At 40.5% G+C, this 25571-nt stretch overlaps 1 protein-coding gene across 1 annotated transcript in view; it reads left to right on the top strand.

Moving 5' to 3' along the window:
• Positions 1 to 11502: 11502 nt before the first annotated feature.
• fgfrl1a (fibroblast growth factor receptor like 1a) overlaps positions 11503 to 25571 on the top strand; it is a 61789-nt gene continuing 47720 nt past the window's right edge. Inside the window, exons 1-2 of the mRNA XM_031866909.1 lie at positions 11503 to 11991; positions 13564 to 13667. Coding sequence (XP_031722769.1) covers positions 13607 to 13667 — 61 coding nt within the window. The 5' untranslated portion in view covers positions 11503 to 11991; positions 13564 to 13606. The remainder of the gene's footprint in view (positions 11992 to 13563; positions 13668 to 25571) is intronic.

Genomic DNA, 25571 nt, shown 5'->3' on the forward strand with positions numbered 1-25571 from the left:
GTTACTTCTTGTCGGAGGAAGGAGGTAATTACAGTCATGCCGTCCTGATAACACTTTGTTGAATGCACTCGAAAAAATCCCAAAAATGTGTCGGCCTGTTTTTATTTAAAATACAAGAAGGCTTTATAAATGCTCTGCATGTCGCCAATGATGTACAGATGACTTCCTGGTTACAGCCTGAATATGATTCATGTGATGACTTGAATAAGTATGGCTTAAACATTTTTTTTTAACAAAGTCTTTTTTAAAGTCACATTTGGTGCTCATAGTTTCACGTTTGTAAGTTTTAAAAGCGGTGATTTTATTATAGTTACCATGTAAAAGCAAAAAGTTTTTCTACCGAACCCTTTTTAATTCAACTAAATATGCCAAAGTTAATGTTTACTGTTTAAACCAGGAAGATATTTGCCTAATTACTAATTCTACAATTAGCATGGTTAGAAGTTTGATCCAGAAATGTCTTTTGAATGAATAATGCTCAGAATCAAGTTCAGCCACAATCTCACAAAAAAGTAATGCCAACATTCAAAACTTCCAATTGTTTTAAATCGCTATGACACAGATGCACCAAATTTACTGGTACTTAAACATGATAGTGGTTTGAAAACAAAGTCTTAAGTTTCAACATTTATTTTTCCTGAAAGAAGTTTGAAGCCATCAGATTGTTAAATGCTCAGATTTAGTCGGCTGATGATCAGTCTTCCATATCACACTGATTTGTGATGATGATTGATAACTGGGAGGTATTATGATGTGGCTGATATTTATTGTTTATGATTTACACTGTGAGCTTGTGTGAGTATATGATTTAAATATGTTGTATGTTTTATGCATTTTAATTTAGTTTTATCTTCAGGTCTGTGTGTTCTGTGTTTGACCTGGCAGCAAAACAAAGTTCCCCTTGAAGACTAAGTTATTTATTTGATTGTTGATTTTTATTTTGACTTTCCAAAGGTGATGAGGTAGAAGGCTCAGGGCACAGGTTTGGTTTGGTGAAAATAACAACGAGAACAGAACAGAAAATAACGAGGAGATGCTTCGGCTCATGTGCCCACTCACACCTTTGGACTCAGTAGAGACCGATGACGTACTCCCTCTACATAAAACATAATCTTAATTAATAAAAGGAAGGAAGTTGGTCATTTTTGGGTCATAAAATCATTTTAGTGTGACAAAGAGTGGTCTGGAATTTCTGGACCACAAATTGCACTGCAGACGTCTCAGTGTGCAGAAAGATGGCCAGAGACAGAGACAAAAGTGGCAAAGACAACAAAAGAGAGAAAAGGACAGAGGGAAGGACGAAAATTGAGGGATGGAGAAAAATAAAGAGATGAATGAAATGGAAAGCAGATCACAAGAGAGACAGATATGAAATGACAGAAATTGTAAATGCAAATATTTGACATTATTTATTATTTTGTATTTTTTTGCCATTTCAAAACAATGAACAATCAGTGATATTTGGACTTACATTATATCATAGACAGGAAATTATACAACCCAAGGTTGTAGCAAAGTTCAACACCTTTAGGAGTGCAGAGGGAGTGAGAGAAAGTGAGATATATATGGACTGAGTGTGAAAGGTGTGTGTGTGGGGGGGGGGGGGGGGCTCAGAACATGAGCTCATGACTGCAGCATTAGTGTAACACTAGTGTTAAGTGCTCGTAAAATCCCGCTTTGCTTGGCATTACCTCAGAGTGTGGGGGAGCAAGAAATGAAGTTAATAATATCGCTGTTATGAAAACTTTTATTTTTAATGTTTTTAATGAAACATTTCAGAATGAGAGTGGAGGAAAATACATAAAACAACACCTCAGAAAGCCACCAGCTCCCACACACTCGTATATCTGGACAGACGGACTATTTACAGCAGCACTGAAGATACTAAATACTATTAGCTGCAGTGCCGGTGGCCCACACAGGCACAACTGGCATGTAAATACTTAACTGTACATGCAGTCAGAGCTTCTCCTCCCTCCCTACATTTTGTGTTTTGCAGCCCCCAGAGCATCATAAATGTGACAAAATCACTTCTGTGAGTTGGTTTTAGAGATGTTTAATGCTAAATGCCGGCCAGGAAGTTTTCCTCACTGTGCTGGTTTCTTTTTCTCATCACTTACAGGATGATGAACAGGATTTGCTGATATTCGTTCCCAACGGTGTTGAGATGGAGAATTCCAAAGCATCCGACTAAATAGTTATTTCTCCCCTGGATTCGAACCCGACCAGCAGGAGATTAAATATTACAAGTTTCCATTTTATGTAATGGTGCAGACATATAAAAACTATACATGTCGGTTTATTATGTTATTATCAACACGTACAATTAGTCAGAAACTAAGTGTATTTCAGTCTATTGTATGAGACATAAAAAAAAACTAATTACACTTAAATACCAAACTCAGTGGAATTTAGTCTAATGTGTGAGAAATAAGATATCAAATTATACTTAGAATATATGAAACAGCATAAAATAACAAAACAAATTTCATATTGCAACCAGAAAAGAAAACACAACTGAAACATCTCATTGTGTCATTGTCGTTAGGGAATCTCACACAATCTATTACAATCTGCTTTTATCCGCCAGCTGATATCATCTCTGGGCAAACTGAGGGTCGGAGCTGACCCTGAATCAGTCCAGTCTCAGGTTTGGTTGGTCACACTAGGTTAGCCAATGTCCTGCTGCATTCTGGTCTGTACCATTCTGTGCTTTTACAGCTGGCTCCATTACATTACACTTTTTATTTTCCTAGTCTGGGGGCTAAATATCTCCCGTTTACTTAACTGGCCCCCATGGTCGCTTTGGCAAATGTGTGTATCTGTGTGTGTGTGTGTGTGTGTGTGTGTGTGTGTGTGTGTGTGTGTAGAGTAATGTGTGTGTGTGTGTGTTTAGGTGCGGCGGGGGGTCAGACTACCTGGCATCCAGATGTGGAACAAGAAGTTCTGCTTGAAACAGAACTATTGTTCCCTATAAACTGTACAGATTGTGTGACAGCAATAGGAGAAGTGGTATTATTGTATTGTAGTAGAAGACAGGTGATAGTAGTAGCGGTAGCAGCAGGATGCCACAGGTAGCAGTGCTATTAGTAACAGTAGTAGTTGTAGGAGTACTACGGCAGTGCAACAGTAACAATGATGGTACTAGAGTTGGTGTAATGTATATCGAGCACAAGACAAAACTAAATTTCACATTTATATTAATTAATTAATTTAATATTATTATTGTTGTTATTTGTTATCATTATGATTCCAAATGAACTACTACTTTCGTACTTTGAGGGTTTTTTCAACACAGGTAATCCAGGTGAAGTAACACTTGTGTCGCTGGGGACATTATAGCACTTTTCTCTTGATCAAAATAAAGCAATTTAGCACAAGAAGTTGCATGTTTGAAAAGTGAACGTTGAAATGCACACTTAAGAATGTTGATAGAACTTTGATTTCCAACATTTCCAATACAGTTAGATGAAACTTAAACCGCAATTCCTATATTATTTTGACTATAAAACCACCAAAGTATAAGAATGTGTGGGCTGCAGTGCTTTATTCTGTATACTGCAGGATATGCTATGCATATAATGACTGTGTCCAGATTAGTTATTTGTCAGTTGGAACCTAAATGTAGCAGTAAAACTGATCAATAAAATATGAAAGTGTGGTCGAGTGGGTCTCAAGTTTGGCAGCATGAATCAGAGTAACGCAAGTACCAACTACTACGGCTCTCAGTTTAGTTTTTATGGAAATTTAGCGTGAAGGATGTCATAAAAACGTCATGGCAGGCAAACAGAATAAAACTTTGCTAAACAGCGAGTTTGAAAATTGGCCTCTTTTGACGGGACCACATTAAGAAGGGGAACATTACGGAGCTGCCAAGGTGAACAAAAATCCCACTTGAATCCTGTTTTCAGGTATCGACGATAATAACAATACAGCAGACAAGGTTTCAGACTGTAGGCTCATCTGAGTCATTCCTGCTCTGCTTTTGGGGTCAAGACTCATCGTTCATGGCACTTGGTGGGATAGATGACTCATGAACATGTATCTCTTTTTTTTCTCCAACTTTTCCTGTTGTTTGTTGTTCCAACTAGCACGGAAATGCTAATGCAAAAAAAGTCCCCGAACAACAAAACTATATTTTGAGAAACTGGAAGTGAATCCAAAAGCTGCCAAAAAAGTCTCTCACTTTCTCCGTCTCTCTCTCTCTCTCTCTCTCTCTCTCTCTCTCTCTCTCTCTCTCTCCCTCTGCAGCCGTTTTCCATTATCAGTGCCCAAACCAGCTTGTTAAAAAGAGTGAAACTCAAACCACAGTTTTGAAAATTACAGAATTCCTTCATAAATGCACAGCCCTCCCCGCGGCTACGCTGGGTTCAGGCTTGAGGTGAGACCGCCGAACTACAACTACAACATACACACACACACACACACACATTTAATGTATGCCGAAACAGCCAGAGAGGTATGAGCGCACAACAAAAAATGCTGCACGATACACAAATTTACACACGCTTTACGCACATGCACCCAATACACAGACTCACACACTATATGATGATAATACACAAATACATGCTAACACAGAAATACACACACACACACACACACAAGTGCACAGTAATAGCCTTGTGGCTACATCGCCCTCTTTCCTTCCTTTCAAACTTTAACCAGAGCCATTTCCTACAACAGCTGAGGCTGCCGCATAGCAACTGGTCAGACCTCCCTAGCAACAACAACATTTTCACTCATTTGACCTCTTTATGACAGCAGAGTAATAATGAAACAGTTCTTATTTTACACATTTCGGCTTTGGGTTTTATATTTGTACCGTCATGTTTTGTACTTTGAAATAGTTACTTGTAATTCTGCTTCAGAGGGATGTTCAAGAATAACAGCTTCTCTGTTAAAGATAGTTTTCAAGATCTTCAACTGTTTTTGCCGACAGCACACCCGGGAACTGGGTAGATTGCTTTTCCAAATCTTTGAACTGGCAGGTAAACAGGGGGAAGTATGGTGATGCTGAATAAATTACGCTTCTCTGCAGCTGCTGTTTAATTTCCCTTGTGTGTGTGTGTGTGCATATGTGCCCTCCCAACACCAAACCCTCTCCAGCATGGGTAATAAATGTGAATCATTCTCAGCTGCTCCTACATGTAAAAAGTGTGAAACAGCTTAAATCTAACAGCAACCATTACTGTAGATAAGTCACATTTAACCAGCTGATCCAGGAACAAAGCATTCGATACTGGACTAAGAGGTAAGAATGGAACAACACCAACCCACAAGTGTTTCACACTTGCACACCATTCAGTTTCGCTCACCATGAGTAATTCGATGTTTTGCTTCAAGGGAAATTGGTGCACTTTGGCCATGATTGTTTCAAAACTGCTGGCTAATTATGACCTTTTGAAAACAAAGCATACAGATTGAAGGTGACATTTTGCTGCGCCTGCAGAATATAAACGCCCTCTCGCACTGGCTGAAGCCCAGTTAAACCTAATAATGAAAACAACCATGTCCTAACTATTGCTTGTACTAAAAAAAGGCTACATTCACAAGTTTCTGCCCACTCACTGCCAGGACAAAATACTACTTGCACTTTAATACAGAGAGACTCAGACTGTGTGCTGCACTTTCATTAAGGATAGATTGAGACGTTATCATCGTGCCACTTCGGTGAAGTGAGAAACTGTTAATCAGGAGACGGCCAATCAATATGATTTAGATGCATAATCTCTTCTGCTACAACCAAAGATACAGAACACTCATCAGCAAAGGTGGATTTCAAGTCTCATGAAGTAAATCATATACTACCATAGAGTGTATTAAGCCATTATGGACTAAAAGGGGGCTCAGAATAGTGGAAAGATCTGTAGTTCCATAACTGAGCAAAGACTATCTGCTGATGAAGACCATGTCATACAGTCAAAAGCTTATGAACAAGCAAGTAAGTGGACCTTGAGTCCAAATATTACAGTACAAAGTGCTCTCATGTAGGCCTTCTACAGTATACCTGTCTCACACTGGAAAGTGCACATCTTTTGTTTTTCCAATTCTGCAACAGGCAACACCAAATCGAACTTGTTAGAATACAAAAATGCATAATTACCAAGATTTAACAATGAATATGACACTAATACGAATACTCTTTGAGTGTGCATCATCACATCGCTCTTTGCTTGACCTTGCCTGTGTGAAGACCCATCTAATGAACACTTTAGCAAAATAAGGATAGTTTCTGAAATAAGGTGTTAAGAATGAAGAAGTGTTCAGTTCTGAAATAACTTCAATGTAAACCCATCACCCATTCTGAACATACAAAACATCCATAACAGTCAGCTATGGTTTGGATGATTTAGAATGACAGATGTATGACTCAGGTTGCAGTAACAGTCAGGACATAGGAACATTAGCAACTGACAGCGGATGTTCTGCACAAGTTGAGTTATGATCACGTTCTGACCACTTCTCTCACTTAGTCTCCACTTGTACAAAATAAATGGACTTCTGGCCTCCAGTTTCTTTTTGGCAGACAAGAGCAGAAAGTACAGCGGAGGTTAATGATATAATAGAGAGAACCGAGAGCCTCTTACAAAAGTGGTATTCATCCGACTATTTTATGTTCGGCAACAGGTGCGAGAGGTGAAAACCATTTCAGTCGACAGTAACTAATCAATGTGTGTGTTGGAATAGTTTGAAGAAGTTGGGGATGTCTCTATGGATATAGAAAAGACATGACTTCAGAGCAGGCAGGAATGGACACGTGGTCTCTCTCCCTCCCTCTCTTTTTCTGTCTCTCACTCTCACACACACACACACACACACACACACACACACACACACACACACACTCTCACACAAAGTCTTTACCAGAAATAGTTCCAGCCGACTGCCCGTCACAGTGCATGGATTTCAATGGAGCATACTCAACCATATTCCCACCATCTGTCATGATGATTTGAGAAGAAAAGCAGGTTCTTAAAATTTTAGCAGTATACTTAAAACATAAAAATACAACGTGTGTAACAATGTGTGTAGTTTTGTTCTCTTGATATAGTCCTCTGCTTCCGTCTACTGGAGAAAACACAAAAATGAAACTGCATTAAAGCTCCCTGACAATAATGCACTGAATTCTCAATTGGATAAATTATTTTTATTTGTATTCACATGTTGTATTCTATTATATATCTTATATAATATTTAGTGTTGACAGTTTTTCTACTGTTTTAATCACAGTACCACAAGCATAGTCAAAAAAACCTTCTAGCTCTTGATCACTTCACTTTCAGGGATACTAGTCAACATAAGCCCTCAAAGTATTAGAGTAGAATCAGTAACATTTCTGAGATACAACTTTCTTGTGTACAAAAGTACGACAAATTGTTTTTTTAAATTATGTGTTGAACTGGGATCGGATAGTTTGACTTTGTTTCCTTTCTCTGGATTTTGAATTGGTCTCACATTTATTTCCAGGTAGCATTAAAAAGTTCTTTCAGTGAGCCCTTTTCCCAGCTGCTCAGACACTCTGTGAGGCTCCGGAGAGTTTAGTCTGGCGTCTCCTGATGCGGAAATAAAACACAGTGGTCAAAGCCATGGAGCTGGAGCACAGCCATAGATAATACTCTGCTGTGTTTCACAGTTAAACCCAATCATTGCTGTAAAGATGGCTGTATTAAATGACTCTTTGACTGATCTTAAGTGCTGCTGGATGTCGTAAATGTCCGTCAGCCTATTTTAGAAGTGTTTTTAATGTCGACCTGTTGATTGATCAAGGCTTCCATGTCTGTGTGAGTTTGCCTGTTTCACTACAGGCAGAATCCTTCCACTGGTTACGATGGGTGGGGAAATAAAATCAATGTATCAATACAAATAAGTGTTGATTTCTTGATTTCTTCGTTTCCACAAGACGGAGTCAGTGTGCCACATCTTGCTTCTGGGGATTCCCAGTAAGAACCTGTAGTGGTGCAGCTGCCAACCAGATTTATTTACTCATTAGTCGAAGGCGCCAGAATGCAGTTCCGGATCGTTGCGGCCCACTTTAACCCCTGGGTAGGAGATTGAAAACATAACAAGGTATGTTTCAAATAAGACAGCAATAAGGAATCATGCTAAATGTATATATTAATGATATAAGGAATCATACTGCAGTGATGCTGCATGCCAGGAGTGCTGCAGTGATGTAAAAACTAAACTAGTGATGTAAAATAATTGACGATCACGACTAATGACGTTCCATAACTTAAGCAGGGGAACAAAGACCACACCTCATTTCCCATGGCAATTTCCTGTCCAAGCCCATATGGGTGTGACTAACCCTTTCTTCTCTGTCTCTCTCTTTCAGCACAAGAGGAGTATTCAATGAAGGTAACACCAGCACCCACCCTCACCCTGCAGCCTGAGTCTCAACTAACTGGTGTTTTCCAGCCTTACCGTGTTACTTTTATACATATACATAGAGAAATACACAACAATTATGCAATGCAGTGTACTACAGCATTCTAGCTACTGCTAACTTCCAATGCCTGTCCTAGTTATAAGGCCTTGATGATTTCAATATACATTGTTCTAAAATACATTCGATAAATCTAGAAACATACACAATAGGACTGTCACTTTTCATTAGAAATTGAATCTATTTTATCATTTTTACTTCCATTTTAACATTAGTAAATGGTGTGTTTGTATAAATTTATATTTATATATGACTAAATATTGCACTCATGGCAGATACTTCTGCCTGCTTCTGTTTTTTGACTGCTAATTGTAACATATACTGTATTGAATGTCGGTTAGCTGGGTTGTAGTTTGTAGTTGTTTAACTTCAACGTGAACTTAAAGGGACATTGTGATCCAAAGTTACTGGTAGCTAAAGTTACTAGCTAAATTAGGACTTGGATGTGGCCTGGCCACATTACAGCGTCGTAGGCAGGATGCAGGTTTTTTTTCCCCTTTTTGGCTAAAACAGAACTGCAGTGTGAACAGCGAGGGACCTGCTGGATATTGAAGCTGACTTGCCTTAATTCCTCCCTGCTAAGCTAAAGTGCATGTACAGACTGATTCTCAATCCAATGATGACCAGTGAACCACAAACTGCCGACTCTCCCCAGTCAGAATTGGATTCAGATCCCGGTAGCCCCGCTTGGTTCTCCACCCAACACTCCACTTTTCTAGAAAACAGCAGGACGTCACTGTAAGAGTTTTAACATTCACAGCTCCCCACACCTCTCTGGGATCAATTTGTTGAGTCGAAATGTACGGCACGCCAACGCGCTGAGTACATAGGCCTTCAGTATTAGTCATGTTCTGATTGGCCAAGACTAACTGTTAATCGTGATATTACTACTCAGTGTGCTTTCTGATTAAACATAAGACAGCTGTAGGAAACGTATACACACACATCCCTGTACTTACACCCTAACCATCAAGGTGCTACGAGATTGGGAGCATCTTGATTGCTTCTAAACGGCTCTCAACATGGCGTGAGCTAGTCAGTGAGACATACTCACATGCACGAGCATGCACTAAAAGCATGCAGGGCCAGCAAAGATATCCAAACAAAACTCAGAGAAGCCCAGATTACAACACACACAGACGGAGAGCGACTTCAACTCCACTATATCTTTACATCGCAAATAGTTGTTTGCTGCTATATTATTGCTCAGAATACTGTAAATTCCACCTTTAACCATCACAACAAACCTTCAAACAGGCCTTTGAAGAAGGGGGGACATACCAAAAAAACACTTGTTTTGGTTCTCGCTGTGTCAAGTACACACACACACACTAACACACAGTCCTATTTTTTTTATTTCTGGGGGCATTACATTGACTTACATTAATTCCCTAGAGACTTACTCGAACCCTATTCAACCCATATCCTAAATTTAACTTAATCCTAACCCTTACCCTTACCTTGAAACAAGTCTTCATCCTAAAATACAATTATATACGCATGGGGATGTGCATTTTGTCCCCAAAAGAAAGGCAAGTCTCCACAATGTGACTATGTAATACTGTATTTATGTCCCTACTAGATGAGTAACACACTCACACACCCACACACTGGTAGGCTCCTCCTATCACCAGGAGATGGCACCACTGCTCTACAGTGTGGAATATAATAGAAACATCAAGGTCAACAATATTTCCACATTAAAACAAAAGTTGTATAATATCACCTGATGTTTTTATAAGATTATACGGTATATCAGTCCAAAACACAGATAAAGACACTAATTAAGATTTCAGAGCATGAGATGACATCCAGTCTAGCTGCACTGAGAAAGCAACAGAAGTTCAAAAAAAGTTTTTTAAAAAACGCCGTCTGCCGGACACTTCTCTGTAACAAGTGAATTCCTGTATTCCATATTTTACTTAAGTGAAGTACAAAAGTATTTGTATATTGTCGCTGGTAAAGATAGGTCTTTTTTTTAATCATATAGGCCTGCTGCCTGGTAGCTCGTGGATTTAAGCAAGAGCTTATCTATAATAATAATACACCATCATTTATTTATTGATTTTATGTTTTATTATTTATCTGAATCTACAAAGTAACTAGTAACGAATGGGGTCAAATATATGCAGTGGAATGAAACGTATGTTTCCTTCTAATTGTAGTGGAGTAGAAGTAAAAAGTAGCAGAAAATAAAAATAAAAATAGTAAAGTACAAATACGTCAAATTTGTACTTAAGTACAATACTTGAGTAAATGTACTTTCCACCGCTGACTACTCACTGCAATGCGTAAATACTACAGGACTCCTTCACAGCTACAACATATTCATAAAACATATGAGACTTTTTTGTAACAGATCAGAGATCACCTTGTCAATCGTTGACAAGAAAACAAACTGCTTTTGTGCATGTGAATTATTTGTTGCAAGAGAAAACGAGAGCCAGACTTGAACTCCTGTGCAAATCATTTTATCAGTTATTATATTTATCTAGTTACCTTTATTTGGCCATCAACGCTGCCGGACATCTACACTGTACAGGAACCTTTTTTTGCTGCAACACACAGTATGTGCGCTTCATCTAGTAAATGCATGTTGCTGTAATAACGTCTGAATGCCACGAGGGGGCAGTGGTGGTCCATAACGTTACTTGGAGCGACATCTCGCGGACTGCAATTACTGTAGCCTACATGCACTGGACTTTATAGGTAGAATAGAATAGAAAACAAAATCCACTACTACTACTATTACTTATAATAAAAATAATAATAATAATATTAACAATACAATTAATAATAAAAATAATAAATAAATAAAAATAATAATATAATAAAGGCATGTAATAAATAATGTATGTCCCAATTGTGTGCAGCATTTTTTGTTATTAACATACAATATAAATTGATTTGAGGTGAAACCCCTCCTCAACCCATAAACCGCTCCAAATTTGTCCAGCACCTTCCTGCTCGCTGATTGGTCCGCTCTCTGATTGGCCTGCCCTCTGATTGGCTGAAAGTTCTGTACTCGGGACAGATAGTCGACGCAGTTTGTTTTCTCGCCTGCGGCTGAAATTTTGGACGGCGCGTCGCTGCTGGAGGCAATGTGGATATAGTATTCAGGTTTTCATTTTACGGAGAGAAGCGTGCATAAATAGTTACGTGGACAGGCGGACCGTGTAGATACCGCTTTTGTCTTTTTTTCCTCTTTTCTTTCTTTCCCCGGTTCTGTGAGTGGGTTCCCTCGAGCGCTTTACATGCGGACTGTCATTCAGAAATACTACAGTCTCACGTGTTTGACCTTACCCCACATATTTTATTTCGCTCTTTTAGTCACAGCGTAGTTGCAACACTTTGTTAGAGTCGACTTCGTTTCGGTGACAGACGCGTCTCTGTACGTGAGTGAATTATTTTGGGTTTGAATCACGGGTTAAGTTATCGCAATCATAAACGCGCTGGAGAGGAGGTGGAGGAGTCTTAAAGGCATGGTATACGTGCAGGTCATCAGAGGGTGACAGACTGTGGGGACCTCATCACTTCTTACAGTAAGTCTGAATAAGTTAGTCATCTCTTTAATATAACCTATCCACGAGTCTCGCTTTGTAGTGAGATTGAAGTGCACTTTTATCATCTCCTTGTGACCTTTTTCATTCGTCTTTCCTCTCCTCTTAAGCTACCGAGGTTTGTTTGCTAACAAATGTGATGTAGAGTCACATGAATGCATGTCATACTTCTATGTAATCTTTAACGGTATTTCAGAAGCTATAAGAAGTTATAACATGTTACAACACTTGTAAAGTTCTCTTATGCATTTTTGAAGTAGTTCAAAATATTCACAGTACAATATGGTTTCATAAGGGAAGGTGGACGTGCCGTACTTTATGAATGCAAGGGAACAGGGTTAATGATCCCGGTTCATTTTTTTAATTAGGATGTACATTATTGATTTTAAACACGTGCTAATTATAAATTTATTAGACTTAAAGTTTGGGATCATCATAATACAAACAATCACAGGTCGCAGGCTCTCCTCCTCCTTAAAGAAGCTTTATAGATTCATTTACAGCCACTTTCAGCTGCTTTGTATGATGGTTATATGTATTTAGGGAATAAAGGTTGTTCTCCCAGTGAGATAACTACACTACTGACTTAAAAATGTGACTAAATCTGACTTTGGATGTTTGGAAATTCACCGGCTATTGCCACAAATCAAATCAATTATCCAGCACTTTTACAGTAAGTGTGTAGCAGTTTCGGGTGAACCGAGACGCTGAGGTTGACGGATGCTGATCAAAGATACGGCATGTGGAGCATTGAAATAAGAGCTCGTAAGGTTCAGGGAAGAATTCATGTGGCGGAAAGATTAAAACCACTGTAAGGGGAGACATGTGGACAGGTGGACAGAATAGATCTGTGGGGAAAATAGTTTGACTTCCAGAAAATCTCTGCTCCTGTGCCGCAGCATTAGTGTCCAGCCAGTGATGGACACCTTATTTTATTCTGACTGCCGAGGACGTTTGTAGACCCAAAGAAGCTTTAGAGTAGAGGAGATTAAGTTGAAACATTTTGGAATAAAGAGCTCGTATTCTTTCACTTCCGAGCTAACATCTATCTTTTAAAAAACTTTAGCCGGGTGGGTTTTAAAACATCTGTGTAGGAATTAAATGTTTAATTCTCTCTCGGTTTTGTTCAGAGAAATTACAGACTTTTAGTTTTACTTTCCTTTATTCAGGAATAACTTTTATTATGTTCCGTCAAGTTATTCCCACTTCTGTCTCTTCTGAAAGTCAAGGCAGGTTTTCACATAGATGCTCAACAGCTGTCAGCCGCTTGATAGTAAATTATGTTTCAATTCCTTTTGCGCCAGCAGCTATTTTGGAAGCAATTAATCAAAAAAATTAGATGGTAAAATGATGAATGTGGCTGCTGGAGTTTTGGAATAAATCAGACGGTGCAACAGTTTTGATACGTTGATGATTTATAGACAGAGATGTAATCTGAAAGATTAAAAGGAACCTTCAAGGTGGTGAATAATTACTCAGTATCTGCAGATGTATCAGCTGTTATCCTTCAATAAGCAACTCAATATATATTTTTCTTCTCTCATTTCCTTTCAGATAAAAGAGGCTGAGACTTCTTCTTCCTGAAAATTAAACCTAAATGGAGCTTCTCTGGGTCTCTCTGCTGCTGGAGGTGGTGCTGATGTCCACTGCTGCCAGAGGTGAGTGACAGAAGCACCGATGTATAGAGACTCAGAGCGTTACAGTCATGAACGCCGGCAGGGAGATAAATCACTGCTGCGGACATCACTGTATGTGGCTGCTCACCAGGCCTGGTGTACACTCACTGCTGTTTGTGCATTATTGCTGTCGCACTGCTGATCTGAACTCAGGAGGATTTCTTTGAAACATGCTGGCACTATTTCTTCGACTGTCGGTCAGATGCAGAGAAGCAGCCTCGGTACTTCAGCAGGTCCGCCACCTTGTTTCCTTCAGTGAAATCAAACCTAATAAAAAACAAACAACCTTCCTGAAAATTAAACAGCCACACAAGCTGCTCCTCGATGAGGACAATCCCCAGCATGCAGGCATTATGGGCAGACGGCTGTGGAGTTGGCGCCCGTTCCCGAGATCACACAGATGATGAGTTTTCAGCGGGAACAAAGCCGCATTCAGCGAGGCGAGGCCGAAGCCAGCGTGCAGACACAGGGCCGAAAGTAAACACAGGCCCGAAGACCGCAAAGAGATGAGATTAGATTAGCCTATTAGGGATGTTTGCTGTGCAATGCTACAGCGTTTTCTCCCCCTCGCCGCCTGCAGTCTGTCAATGAAACCAGGGCAGCTAGTGGAGGGGAGACCGAGGGAGGGGGTGAGGGTGGGAGGAAGGGAAGAGGAGAGGAAAGGAAGTAGGGTGAAGGAGAGAAACAGGGGACTCATGACGGAGGAAGACTGGAGGAATAATGGATGATAAGAGAAGGAAGGGAAGTAGGAGAAAGGGAATTAGGGAGGAAAGAGGGAGGAAGAAAAGGGGGAAAAATGGACAACTGAAGGAAACAGATTAGAGGGGTGTGAGAGAGAGGGCAGGGGATCAGGAAGAGGACACACGGGACAAAATGACATAATGAACCGATTTAGAAACTGCACTTTCCCTTCATCCTGTGATGGGTAGACTTCAGTTGTTATCTCTTGGTTAAAATACAGTATTAACTGGAGAAATCAAACTAAATTATTGTTTCTACTACCACATTTGTGTTATTTTTATGTCATTTCCTGTGTAACAGTGACTGAAGAGGGAAGAGGCAGCTGAAAAACGTACTTGAGTGTTAGTGATGAGAGGGGATGCTGGGCTTTGGTGGCCTTGTGGTCTGAGGTTCATACCATGTAATTGTGAATTTGTGGTTTTGAACTTGGACTTATGCACTAAGTCGTCGGTAATGCAGCGTGACATCTGTTCTCCGTCTGTATCTCATCCTAAAGTATAATCACGGCCAAAAAGAATGAATGGAATTTGTAGATTTTTTTTAAAAGCAGGAGTTTGTAATCTTGGAATTTTTGTAAGATTGTAAGATTTACTGGCAGCGTTACACGGATTTATTTGCAATTCCACCAACATTTTAGACATAAAACAGCCCGAGTCTGCACAATGTTTAGTGCCACGGTCAAACAAAGTCAGCTCCTGGCTTCTACAGCCCAACATGCTTACAGGTATGTTGGTTCCAATGTAAGACGATGTTCATTGCCCATCACAACTTCTAAACTATTTCAAGATACTCTTGGCCTCTTGGTTTATTAAATCAGGTAATGAAAAGTAAAACAAGCTCATAATTACAATCTACAGGCTTAAAGTACAAAACACTATTCGAAGTAGATGAGGAAATGTACTCTGAGGAACGACACAGAGAAACATTTTTATTGGCGACTTGGTGACTACTGAGATGTGCTCGATAAATATGCATACCGGAGGTGGGTTACTCAGGGCAACTGTATAAACAATGAACAACAAATTGCAAAATATCATAAGACATATATTGTGACATGTGACATGATTTCAAATTATAAACATTAATTATGCCGTGGCCTCATCTGACCCCATTGCACACAAGGTTCAGTGATAGTAAATGTGAGGCCGCTATTGTACGGCGTAAATCCAGGAAGTTATGTACAACAGCTCCTTTATAACTGCAAAGTACAGTATGGCTTATTGTGTTTAGGAAATAGCTGAATATGTTGAAGAAAAGAGAAGCAAATGATTCAGTTAATGGTAAATTAATAGATACCAGAAAGTTAAGTTTTAAAGATTGTTGCTTTTCTCCGGGGCGTCCGTGGAGTCGGTGACGGCTGAGCGTCAGACGGCACTGACGTCTGTTTACCACTGTGAGGGCCGACACACGGAGATGGAGAGAAAAATTAGGAGGAGGGGGGCTGGGCCAAGGCAGACAGTTGAAGAGATACAGGTGCGGGTGAAGAGAGAGAAAGAAAGGAAAAGGGCAGTAAAAGAGAAAGAACAGGAAACAGACAGAGATAAGGCTCCAGATAGGGGACAGAAAGAGATAAAGATGCAACAATGCTGCCCCTTATTGCAGCGGATGTAGAGTCGCGTTATAAACGGCACTCAGGCTTACACAACCAGAGTCTGGGCCTCTGTGTCTGTATATGTGTTTGTGTTTGTGTGTGTGTGTGTGTAGCTGAGCATGAGACTGAGCAGCTGAGAGATTAGCATTCTCCTCTGTTAGCTGAACAGCATTGAGCTGACTAGCAGTAGGCCAATGCATTCTGGGCTACCTGCAGCTCTAGACAGTAGCGCAGCGTTTTTCACCGCACGGCTCGACTCGCTTTGAACCTTCTTTTATGGTTTTCCTTTGGCAAAAGTTTTGGATAGCACGTGGCCTCGAACTTTTCTTTGGTATCACCTCCGTCAAGACCTCCGATTGGTCAGAGAATCATCAGCAGAGGTGCACGGTGTCCTGCCCAGAATAATAGCAAAGCTGCCTTCAATATCAGTCGTATTTTTTTTTTTTTATTCACTTTTAGAAATCCTAAAATACTTTCACAAAGAATAGTTTGACTTTGACTTGACTCTTGACTTGCTACAAGTACAAGAGTTACAGCTTCATTTGAGGCCATAGTTCTCTGGCGTTTAACAATAGTTATTTACTGAAGAGCAGATGTTGCCTTTTCATAAAGAAACTTGTCTTCAGTAGAAAGGCCGATGCAAACTGTCTTCTCGGGGTCGATGATGAGGCAGGTGAGGAAGATTATACCAACAGACGTGAGACGCTTGTAATGCACTGAAAAGATCAAGCTCAGAAGATCACATTTGTTAATTGGGAAGTGCATTCCTGTGTTTCTGCTTGCCACTGCACACACACACACACATATTAATGGTACATGTGATGTGAAATGCCACGTGTGTGTCAGATGGTTATCAGCATATCAGATGGTATTTTACGTAAGCCAGCTGTTAAACGCTTCACGGTCAAACAACTGGAGCAGGGTGAAGAGGATAACGATGATATGATTATTGAAGACACTCCGGCAGAGATTTATATATTTTTTCTGTGCTTTTGTATTGAAATAGCCTACACAGCGTGTATCATCACGTCACGGTCTGATCTGCGTCTTCTCCCCCGATCCTTTTTGCAGTAAATAAAGAGGGCATCGAGGAATTAGATGAGAGTGTGGGTTTGTGTACATCGTTTCCTGGTACAGTTCTGTCTAAACAGTTTAATGTTTTCAGGCTGATTTCGCCGTATAGACCACCCATCATCATCCGGAGGAAAAAAGAGACGGAGATGAGAGGGTACATTTGTTGTTAGACCAAGTGTAAAGAGCCACAAACACATTCAAAATGCATCGTCATCGTATTGAAGCTGCCAAAACAGAGATGCACATGCGCCATTCAAAGATAGACAAGACAGCGCAGAGTGTAAACAAGCGCACACACACAGATGCTGAAGACGTATACAACGAGAAGACGCTACGCAGAAATGTGACCTAACACACACACACACACACACACACACACACACACACACAGCCCACAACCCGCCCTCCTGTCCCACACACTCATTACTGAGGAATGTAATTAGTATGCTAACACTAACAATGATGGGTAGGAGAGAATTGTGGTAAAAAGGGCTGCAGGAGGAGGAGGAGGAGGCACAAAGTCACCTAAGCGCTGGATAACCAGCAGGGCTTTGAACTGTTGAGAGATGAATAGATGTAAAATACTAGACAAAAGTGATGCTTTTATCCCACTTATGTTCCACTTACTGTGAGACAGTAAGGAGTGTTTTTACTGATGTTTCCTTGAACTCAGATAAAGAAATGGAAGGTGGACGGGGAGCAACATGAACACAGCACAAGTGGCTTAAAGGCCAGAGTCAGACAAAAAGAAAGACTTGTCTCAGTTACAAATGACTTCTTTGAGTCGCTGGAACCAGACAATTATTTTTGGCTTTTTTGTTTGAAAAATGACTTAAAAGATGAATCAATTATGAAAATGGTTCCAGATTATTTTGCTGTCGATGGATTAATCGAGTAATGTTTTCAGCCCTCGTATCATGAATGGTTATGAGCAGTAGTGTCCAATGTTCGGGGCTAGTTGATTAGAGAAATAGCTCAAATATCAGATATTTTGAAGGCTCTCATCACTGAATATTGAGGTTTGGTGATAACTTAATGCTCCCTCAGTAAGTCAGTATGGAAAACACTAACAAGTAGGAATGTAACAAGTAGTTATAGGTGACCAATGAATAAAAGGGTTACTCTTTAATGAATCATGTCATTTTAGGTTCTAACTAGACCCACATTGAATGTGTATTTCCCCACACGCTGTGTTCAGCACTGATTAACCGTGATACATGACATCGTGGGATATAAAACTAATTGTGGTCTCGTCAAGTGGAGGATGGAGGAGTGGAGCATCTTGATTCCTCATCGAGTATACAACTGCATACCACAGACAGATGCTTCAAACACACAACTTCACCTCATTGTAAACAGACACACTCCTGTTTTTAATGCGTGCAACGCGTCCTAAGTCACAGCTAACTATCGTAAATACCATTTGACATGCTGATAACCATTATACGGCCTGGTGGTGGTGGTGAGCATCTGCCTGCCAGCCGCAGTGGAAGAGCTGGATCCAGAGGGGTGACATTTTACATCAGCATTCCCGGGCGAGGGTTTTAGAAAAGTGCATTTTCTCAAGCATGGGACCAAAATAATAAAGAATGTTTTTCAGGTCTGTGACTTGGTTTTAGAATTGAGCAACGATGACGCTAAAAGTAGAATGAAAAAAAGCAATTAAGAAGTTTGACTTTAATTCATTATTTCTAATCACTTAATGTTCACTGTAATCATTTTATCCTTTTTAAATGAGAGTCAAAGCAGAAATATGAACACACGTGTGTGTGTGTGTGTTGATGATATGGTGATTGGCAGACAAAGGGACACTTGTGCACAAGTGACTCTTTCAGTTCCTCTTGTTAAATCCTAATGTCAGGGCCAGATGTTCTCTAGTTGGCTGTTCAGACAAGTAGAGCTGTGGCCGCCAGAGAAAAAGTCCAAATGAGATATTTCCGCACATTTGGTTTGATTTCAGGAGTTTGGAAGAGATGTTTGTCTTTTAATGGACAGAGTGAGACGTGTCCGCGGGTTCTTCAGCTATATTCTTGTCAGAAATAACTTGAAACACAACACATACATAAATGACTGTTTTGTTCTCCGAAAGATATTAAACAACACTGTCATGAACCCATTTGCAGCGCCTTTAAGGAGTGCCCCCCCCCCCCCCACACACACACACTGTTCTCCCTCTCAGAGTTTTACGGGGCCCGTTAATGTTAAAGGCTATTAGCCCTCATTTAGATAAAGTCAATGTTTGCTCTGACTTCGCTAATGGCGGGGTGGTAATGGGGCTGTCTGGTCGCTCTCTGTGGGGGTCGACATTGTGTTGCAGCGATGTGAAGCTGTGGTGTGTGTGTTTGTGGAGCGGGTGCAGCAGAGAGGGAAACAGCAGGAGAAGAAAACTGTCAGCAACAGCGTCATATTGTATATCTAATTTGTTTCAGTCAGAAAAGTTTCATTGTTAGTACTTTAATGGTAGTAATATCGGTACTCGGTGGCTGAAAGTACTTGTAGTTAAGTTATAGTTCCTCTTCTGAATGTGACTTTGTTTCTCTCTGTTCTTTCTGTTACCCTCCTCAGTGCTGTATTGTGGTCTCAGTGGGGTTGGGGTATGTTTGGTCAACGCTACAGCACTGCGGGTCAAAGGTCAGCCAGTGGATGAGGGAGGGGTCAGGGAGTGTGTGTGTGGTTTTGTCTATGTGTGTGTGTGTGTGTGTGCGTGTGTGCGTGAGGGTCAGAGAAAGCACATGCCAGCACCAGAGGAGACTGTAATAACACACCAGGAACCCCACAGGACAACACACACTCTGCTTCCACTCCTTTATCTCCTCCCTGTGTCTCACTCTGTCTCTGTTCACGAACCTCATTGACATGTGTGTCAGAGACAGTGACCAAACATTCATACATCCAATCATTCAGTTCCACACAGATGTAGTACAGAATGTCAGTGTTATCCGAAATGAAAATCCCTATTTTTCAGGGTTAAACTTGAGATTTGTGCACGTTCTGTCACACAAATTTTTCTATCTAAATCAAGTGAATTATTTATGAAATATCTGTGTTTTCAACATCAATCAGCAATTATGGACAAACACGATGTCAGTGGAGTTTTGTGCATCGTTGCCTCACAAATGCACCCTCTTACACAACAGTAATATAACTTCCCAGGTGTAACATCTCACTCGTTTGGAAAATAATATGCAGAAAAAGTTTCTGAAGTTAAAGCAGAAAGCGTGTTTTTACATATGCTTACCATGTTTATGACATGTGGGGCACATTGAGCACCATCTGTGTTTTTTATGGTTCACCACATGCATTTTATTGGACGTGGAACTTTCAATCTTTAACATTGATACAATATTTAAATTGACGTAGACACCTAATTAACCCAAATGAGAGTCAGTCTGAGTAGTAGAGGCACAATAATAGAAATGATGACATTTATTTTATACATTTGTGACCACATATTGACTTTCCACTAGATATTCAAATTATAGTGAATGCAGTGAGCCTGTAAACAGATTCATAAAAAGTCAGCATAAAAAAATAAAGAGTGTGTATTTCAATTGTTCACTGAAACTAAAGTAAATATAAATGTCTCCTTTGGTGGTATCTAACCATGCAGGAAACATACATAGATAGATGTTTTTCTTTTAAAGGAACAAAACACGGGGAGGTCTCCATGAGTGTCACTCAGCTAATTGTACTCTGCTATACATCGTCTTTGTCACTTTCTATCTCGCTCTCTGACAGTTTAATTCCTCCGCCACTTTCTTTGTCTCTGCTGGTTTCTCTCTCTCTTGTCTACCTTTCAATCAGACCTTTTCCAACCCCTTTAACCACCAACACACACACACAGTCTCCAGCTGTTATTCCTGATGGCGCGTTACAAATGAGATGTTGAAAGGTGATCGCTGGGACAGGAGACACAGACCCTTGTTTTCTTTGGGCTTCGGTCTGTCACATTGGGTCTTGTGGGGGGTGCGATACACTACTCAGGCCTGTGTGTGTGTGTGTGTGTGTGTGTGTGTGTGTGTGTGTGTGTGTGTGTTGTTGTTTTATGTGATAGACAGGAGGACAGAAACACAAAGGCTACCCTAAACCAAAAATACCACCATTTTAACCTCGGTCTGAAATGTGATTGACATGTTATGGCCAGTCGGCCACGCTCTCTCTCCCTGGTTGTTTATCAGACATACAGATGACCTGTGACCCCAGGAAGTGGAGGCTGATCAGGGCCAGGATGTTAAGGCAGAGAGCTTTAGGAAATACTTTTTACAAGCTGTAGCTGTAGATTCTAGCTTTGACGGCTTGAGCTCGTTCTGTTGAGCTGTAATTCATGTCAATGTAGACGTATTCAGTCTTTGGTACACAAGTTTCACCTTTAGCACGTCACAGGGTTCTAAAGGAACATGCCAGGTCTTTATCGTTCCTGTTTCTTGTTTTTCACTGATGTCTACAAAAGCAGGAAACGGCTGTCGTATTTTCGGATCACAAATGGTTCAGTTCTGAGATGGTTTTCCTTGTTGTGGCACGTGTTGCTCAAAGTTAAAAACCACCACACATGAGGGGACTCAAATGCGCTGGTCTCTCTCCGCAGTGCCAGCTGTCCATGTGGAATCCATACTGCAGGGGGGGAATGTGAGAGGAGTGTGAGAGATGTGGGGGTGGGCTCAGGAAGAAGGGAACTCTGGAGGGGACATATACACTGGTGACTGTGACTGTGTGGCTCAACAAATGCTTTTTTGTCTCTAAATTAGTAGGTATCATTCAAAATGTCATGTTTGTTTATTTTGACATTTGCCACCAATGGTTGATACGCTGCTCACTTCACTGTATGATGAACTGTGGAAATCTCTCAGGGACGAGTTAAGCCAGAAAATAACTCGTCTCTACAACGTGCTGTCCAACCAATTGTTCACAGCTGTTCTGAACTTCCACTCTCGAAGGTGGAGTGAGAATCGTCCGTCATGGAGAGAGGAGAGATGATTTAGATAATAAAGATAACAGCGCACATTTTCAGACGGCCTCTCACAGCTCACCAATCACTGCGTGAAGCGAGTGTAAATGCCACATCGTCGCTTTTGTAATGTTGCAGAAATTGTCGGCTCAAGCCCCCCAAATTCCAACGTGTGAAAGGTGTGGGAGGAGAGAAACATTCGGGTGCTTTTAGTTTGTCCGTATAATTTGTGGATTGAAGTGCTGTGGATCAAATTTAGTGTCTAAATCTGATAAGCATTGTTGTTTTTTTGCATGTCTGTCCGTACTGGAAGAGGAATCCCCCGTCTGTTGCTCTTCCTGAGGTTTCTTACTTTTCACCCTTTTAAAAGGTTTGTTCTTTGAGTTATTACTCACCCGAAACAAGTTTCTTATGGCAGAAAGCGTTGTATGTCCACAGATTGTAAAGCCCTATGAAGCAAATTTCTGAGTTTTGGCTCCACTTTGAAAATTATTTACTGTAACAAAAATGTCTACATTAAGCTAGAGCTCCTGCTCGCAGACGAAAGCCAAAAGTTCACAGCCTGGAGTCTTAGACAGTGTGTTCTGACACAATGTGGTACAACTATTTCAGGATTTCACTCGCAGCCAAAGTAGACAGAGCATCCTGTGGTGATTATTGTTAATAATTTGAAAAGCAGCAGAGAATAGCATGAGTGGCATTTCTTGCATTTTTCACAAAGTAACAGGCAAAACACTGACGAGATCTGAATGTGAAAAATAAAGTATCTCCAGATATTAGTCACAGCCGCAGTGAAATAAACCCGGGACATTAATCCGCCTGTAACCAGACAGCGCTGACGTCTGGCTGAAAGGCCAGCAGACCGGTTAACTGTGTTAATTATTTCCCAGTACATGGCCCTTCATCACATTGGGCAGCTCAGCATACTTATTATCCCGAGGTAATCCCTCTGTTGTGCTGGCACCATTATCACACAGGGACACAACAGGCCTATTCTTCCACACGTAATTAACAAAGGTACTTATGGGCTGCTTTCTGTGATTTAACTGTTGTGTTGTCGCAGCTTTAGGGAAAGCAGTGAGATGTGGTGGAAAACGGAGGGGGGGGGGGGGTAAAGCTCTCAGATCAGTGGATGTTTAGGAGTCTAGCTGTTACCACTTTAGTTTTAATTGAGAGTAAAGCGTTGTGGACTGTATGTAGCGCTCAGTGGTTGAAAGTATGTACAAGACTGAGGTGCTTGTAGTTCATGTATTTTTATTTTAAGTATCTTTAGAACGTCAACTTTTCACGAGCTGAGAATAACAGACCTTTTTTCATCTTTCTCACAATGTCACATATCCAGATAATTTAGTTTGTTCTTATATGGTTTATTAATCCTTCAGTTTGTCAAAATAAAGTGAGATCACCAAATATATGGTTTTCACCGGATACATACTCAATACGTCTTCACTACTACATGTTAGAAAGACAAATGATGAGACTTATTAAGGTGTGAATCTTCACTGGCCTCACAATTCAATGTGATTACCATTCACCTGTCGACAATTTGAAAGCACGATTCTCGACGTATCTCAATGTTTCGCATCCACGCTTTTCTATACTGCACGGAACTTTCCACACCTCTATTATATCTCCACTCTACATGTATGTTACAGCTGTGGCTTACTTTACAGATTATTGATTTTCCATAAAAAGTATACAGTATAATCAGCTTATAGAATATGATGTCTGATGTATTTAAGCCTCTGCCTGTAAAGGCCCTGAAGCCCCGCCCCCCCCCCCCTGCTGCACAAAGCAATATTTTATTCAAAGTTTATTACTATTGAACGTTTCCAAATTGCACCAGCCGGACACATCTATGGGTCCTCATCCATTTACTCACCAAGAGTGAAGTAGATCGAAAGAACGGTTGTCAAGATATGCGAAGAACACAGAGACAGACTTACAGAGACTCCTTGCTTGACATTTACTTTTTAATTGACTAGTATTACAATGTTGTGTTACTACTAATTCTACTTTTACTGAGGCTTTAAATGGAGCCAAATGGTTTTCTAGCTATAGCCTTACAAACGATATGCTATAGAAGTCGAAAACATAGTATAATGTAGTGCGTTCTGTGTTTTTTTTTTCAGTTTCTGACTAACACTCACACATCTCTACAGAATGATGAGAGGAGAACATGAAGAAAACAAGACTAGACTGGAGATTAGTCCACACTGACAGCTACAAGTGACATGCTGACTGATTGATTTGACATTGTATTCTGGGATTGTGTGTGTGTGTGTGTCCACTATCAATCAGCACTTGTCAGGCTCTGTTCCTGCCTCGCCCTCTACCCACATGTAGTTTGTAAAAGGAATGATTCAACCGTTCAATTAGTACTTCTTCACATTAACTGGTGAGTAAAAGCAGGCCTCTTGACAAACATTTTGTTATTGGTACGGTCATGATGAGCCTTACTGTAAGTCCAGTCCCCCCCCTCACCCTTTTTGATGTGGAAATTATTAGTTGGACTTTACACAATGTTATTTTTATAGCATTTTGAGATCAACAATCCAGCTTTACTCTACGCAGCGATGTGCCAGGTGTGTAGAGGTGAGACGCTTCATCTGGAGCTCGGCCGTTAATCCTACGATGGCTTTTGGAGAATGGTAAAAGGGAAGTGAAAACTGAGCCTCCCAAATATTAGAGTTTCCTTATTTGTACATTTGTTTTGTGACAATTATTCAGTTACTTTGGAACAATTGTTGAAAGAAAGCAAGTTTCTCAAAGAACGGTGTGAATCCTCTTGAATCTACGCTTCGTTTCCTCACAACAGTTGATCCATTTCTCGTCAAATGTAAAAGTTCAAACACTTCCAGCGATCCAGTAAAGCCCTTGAGTAAATATCTGTGATGCAAATCTATTGCAGTAGTTGTCTTCTGTATAACTCTCAGACATGTTTATCAACATGCTCGGTGTGTAAGTGTTCTAGCACTGCAATAAAATGATTTAATAACAGATTAATGGCTTTTGCATCACAGATGGAAAAACTGAGCTTTACTGTTAACGTAACTCTTAATTTACAGAGGCTCACCCTCACTGGCCATCAGTTGACTGTTTTACTTGCGTGCACATGATGTAAGTGTGCTGACTCGATCCCATGTTAGCTGGGGAAGTGTCAGTGTTGAACAGAGATTAGTATAAAGCTCTGTTTTATTAACGGTTCAATGTCACAACTTTGAGGTTGGTGTAAGACGGTTGTATTTCCCTTCTTCATTTAGCAGTTCTATTTCCTGTTACGTAAGACTTGGAGACATTAAGATGTCAATCAACATGGAGCCATTAGAAAAAAGACATATAGGTTAAGAACATGCAATCACACACACACACACACACACACACATCTAATCCTCTCTCTCTCACACACACACACTCGGGAGCCTAAAAGGAGACAGTGACCTGAGCTGAACAAATGGACTTAGTCACGGCTGAGGATCAGTGTGGAATGTGTGTGTGTGTGTGTGTGTGTGTGTGTGTGTGTGTGTGTGTGTGT

This window comes from Anarrhichthys ocellatus, unplaced genomic scaffold (assembly GCF_004355925.1).
Source record: "Anarrhichthys ocellatus isolate YVR2014 unplaced genomic scaffold, GSC_Weel_1.0 scaffold37, whole genome shotgun sequence".
Taxonomy (NCBI): Eukaryota; Metazoa; Chordata; class Actinopteri; order Perciformes; family Anarhichadidae; genus Anarrhichthys; species Anarrhichthys ocellatus.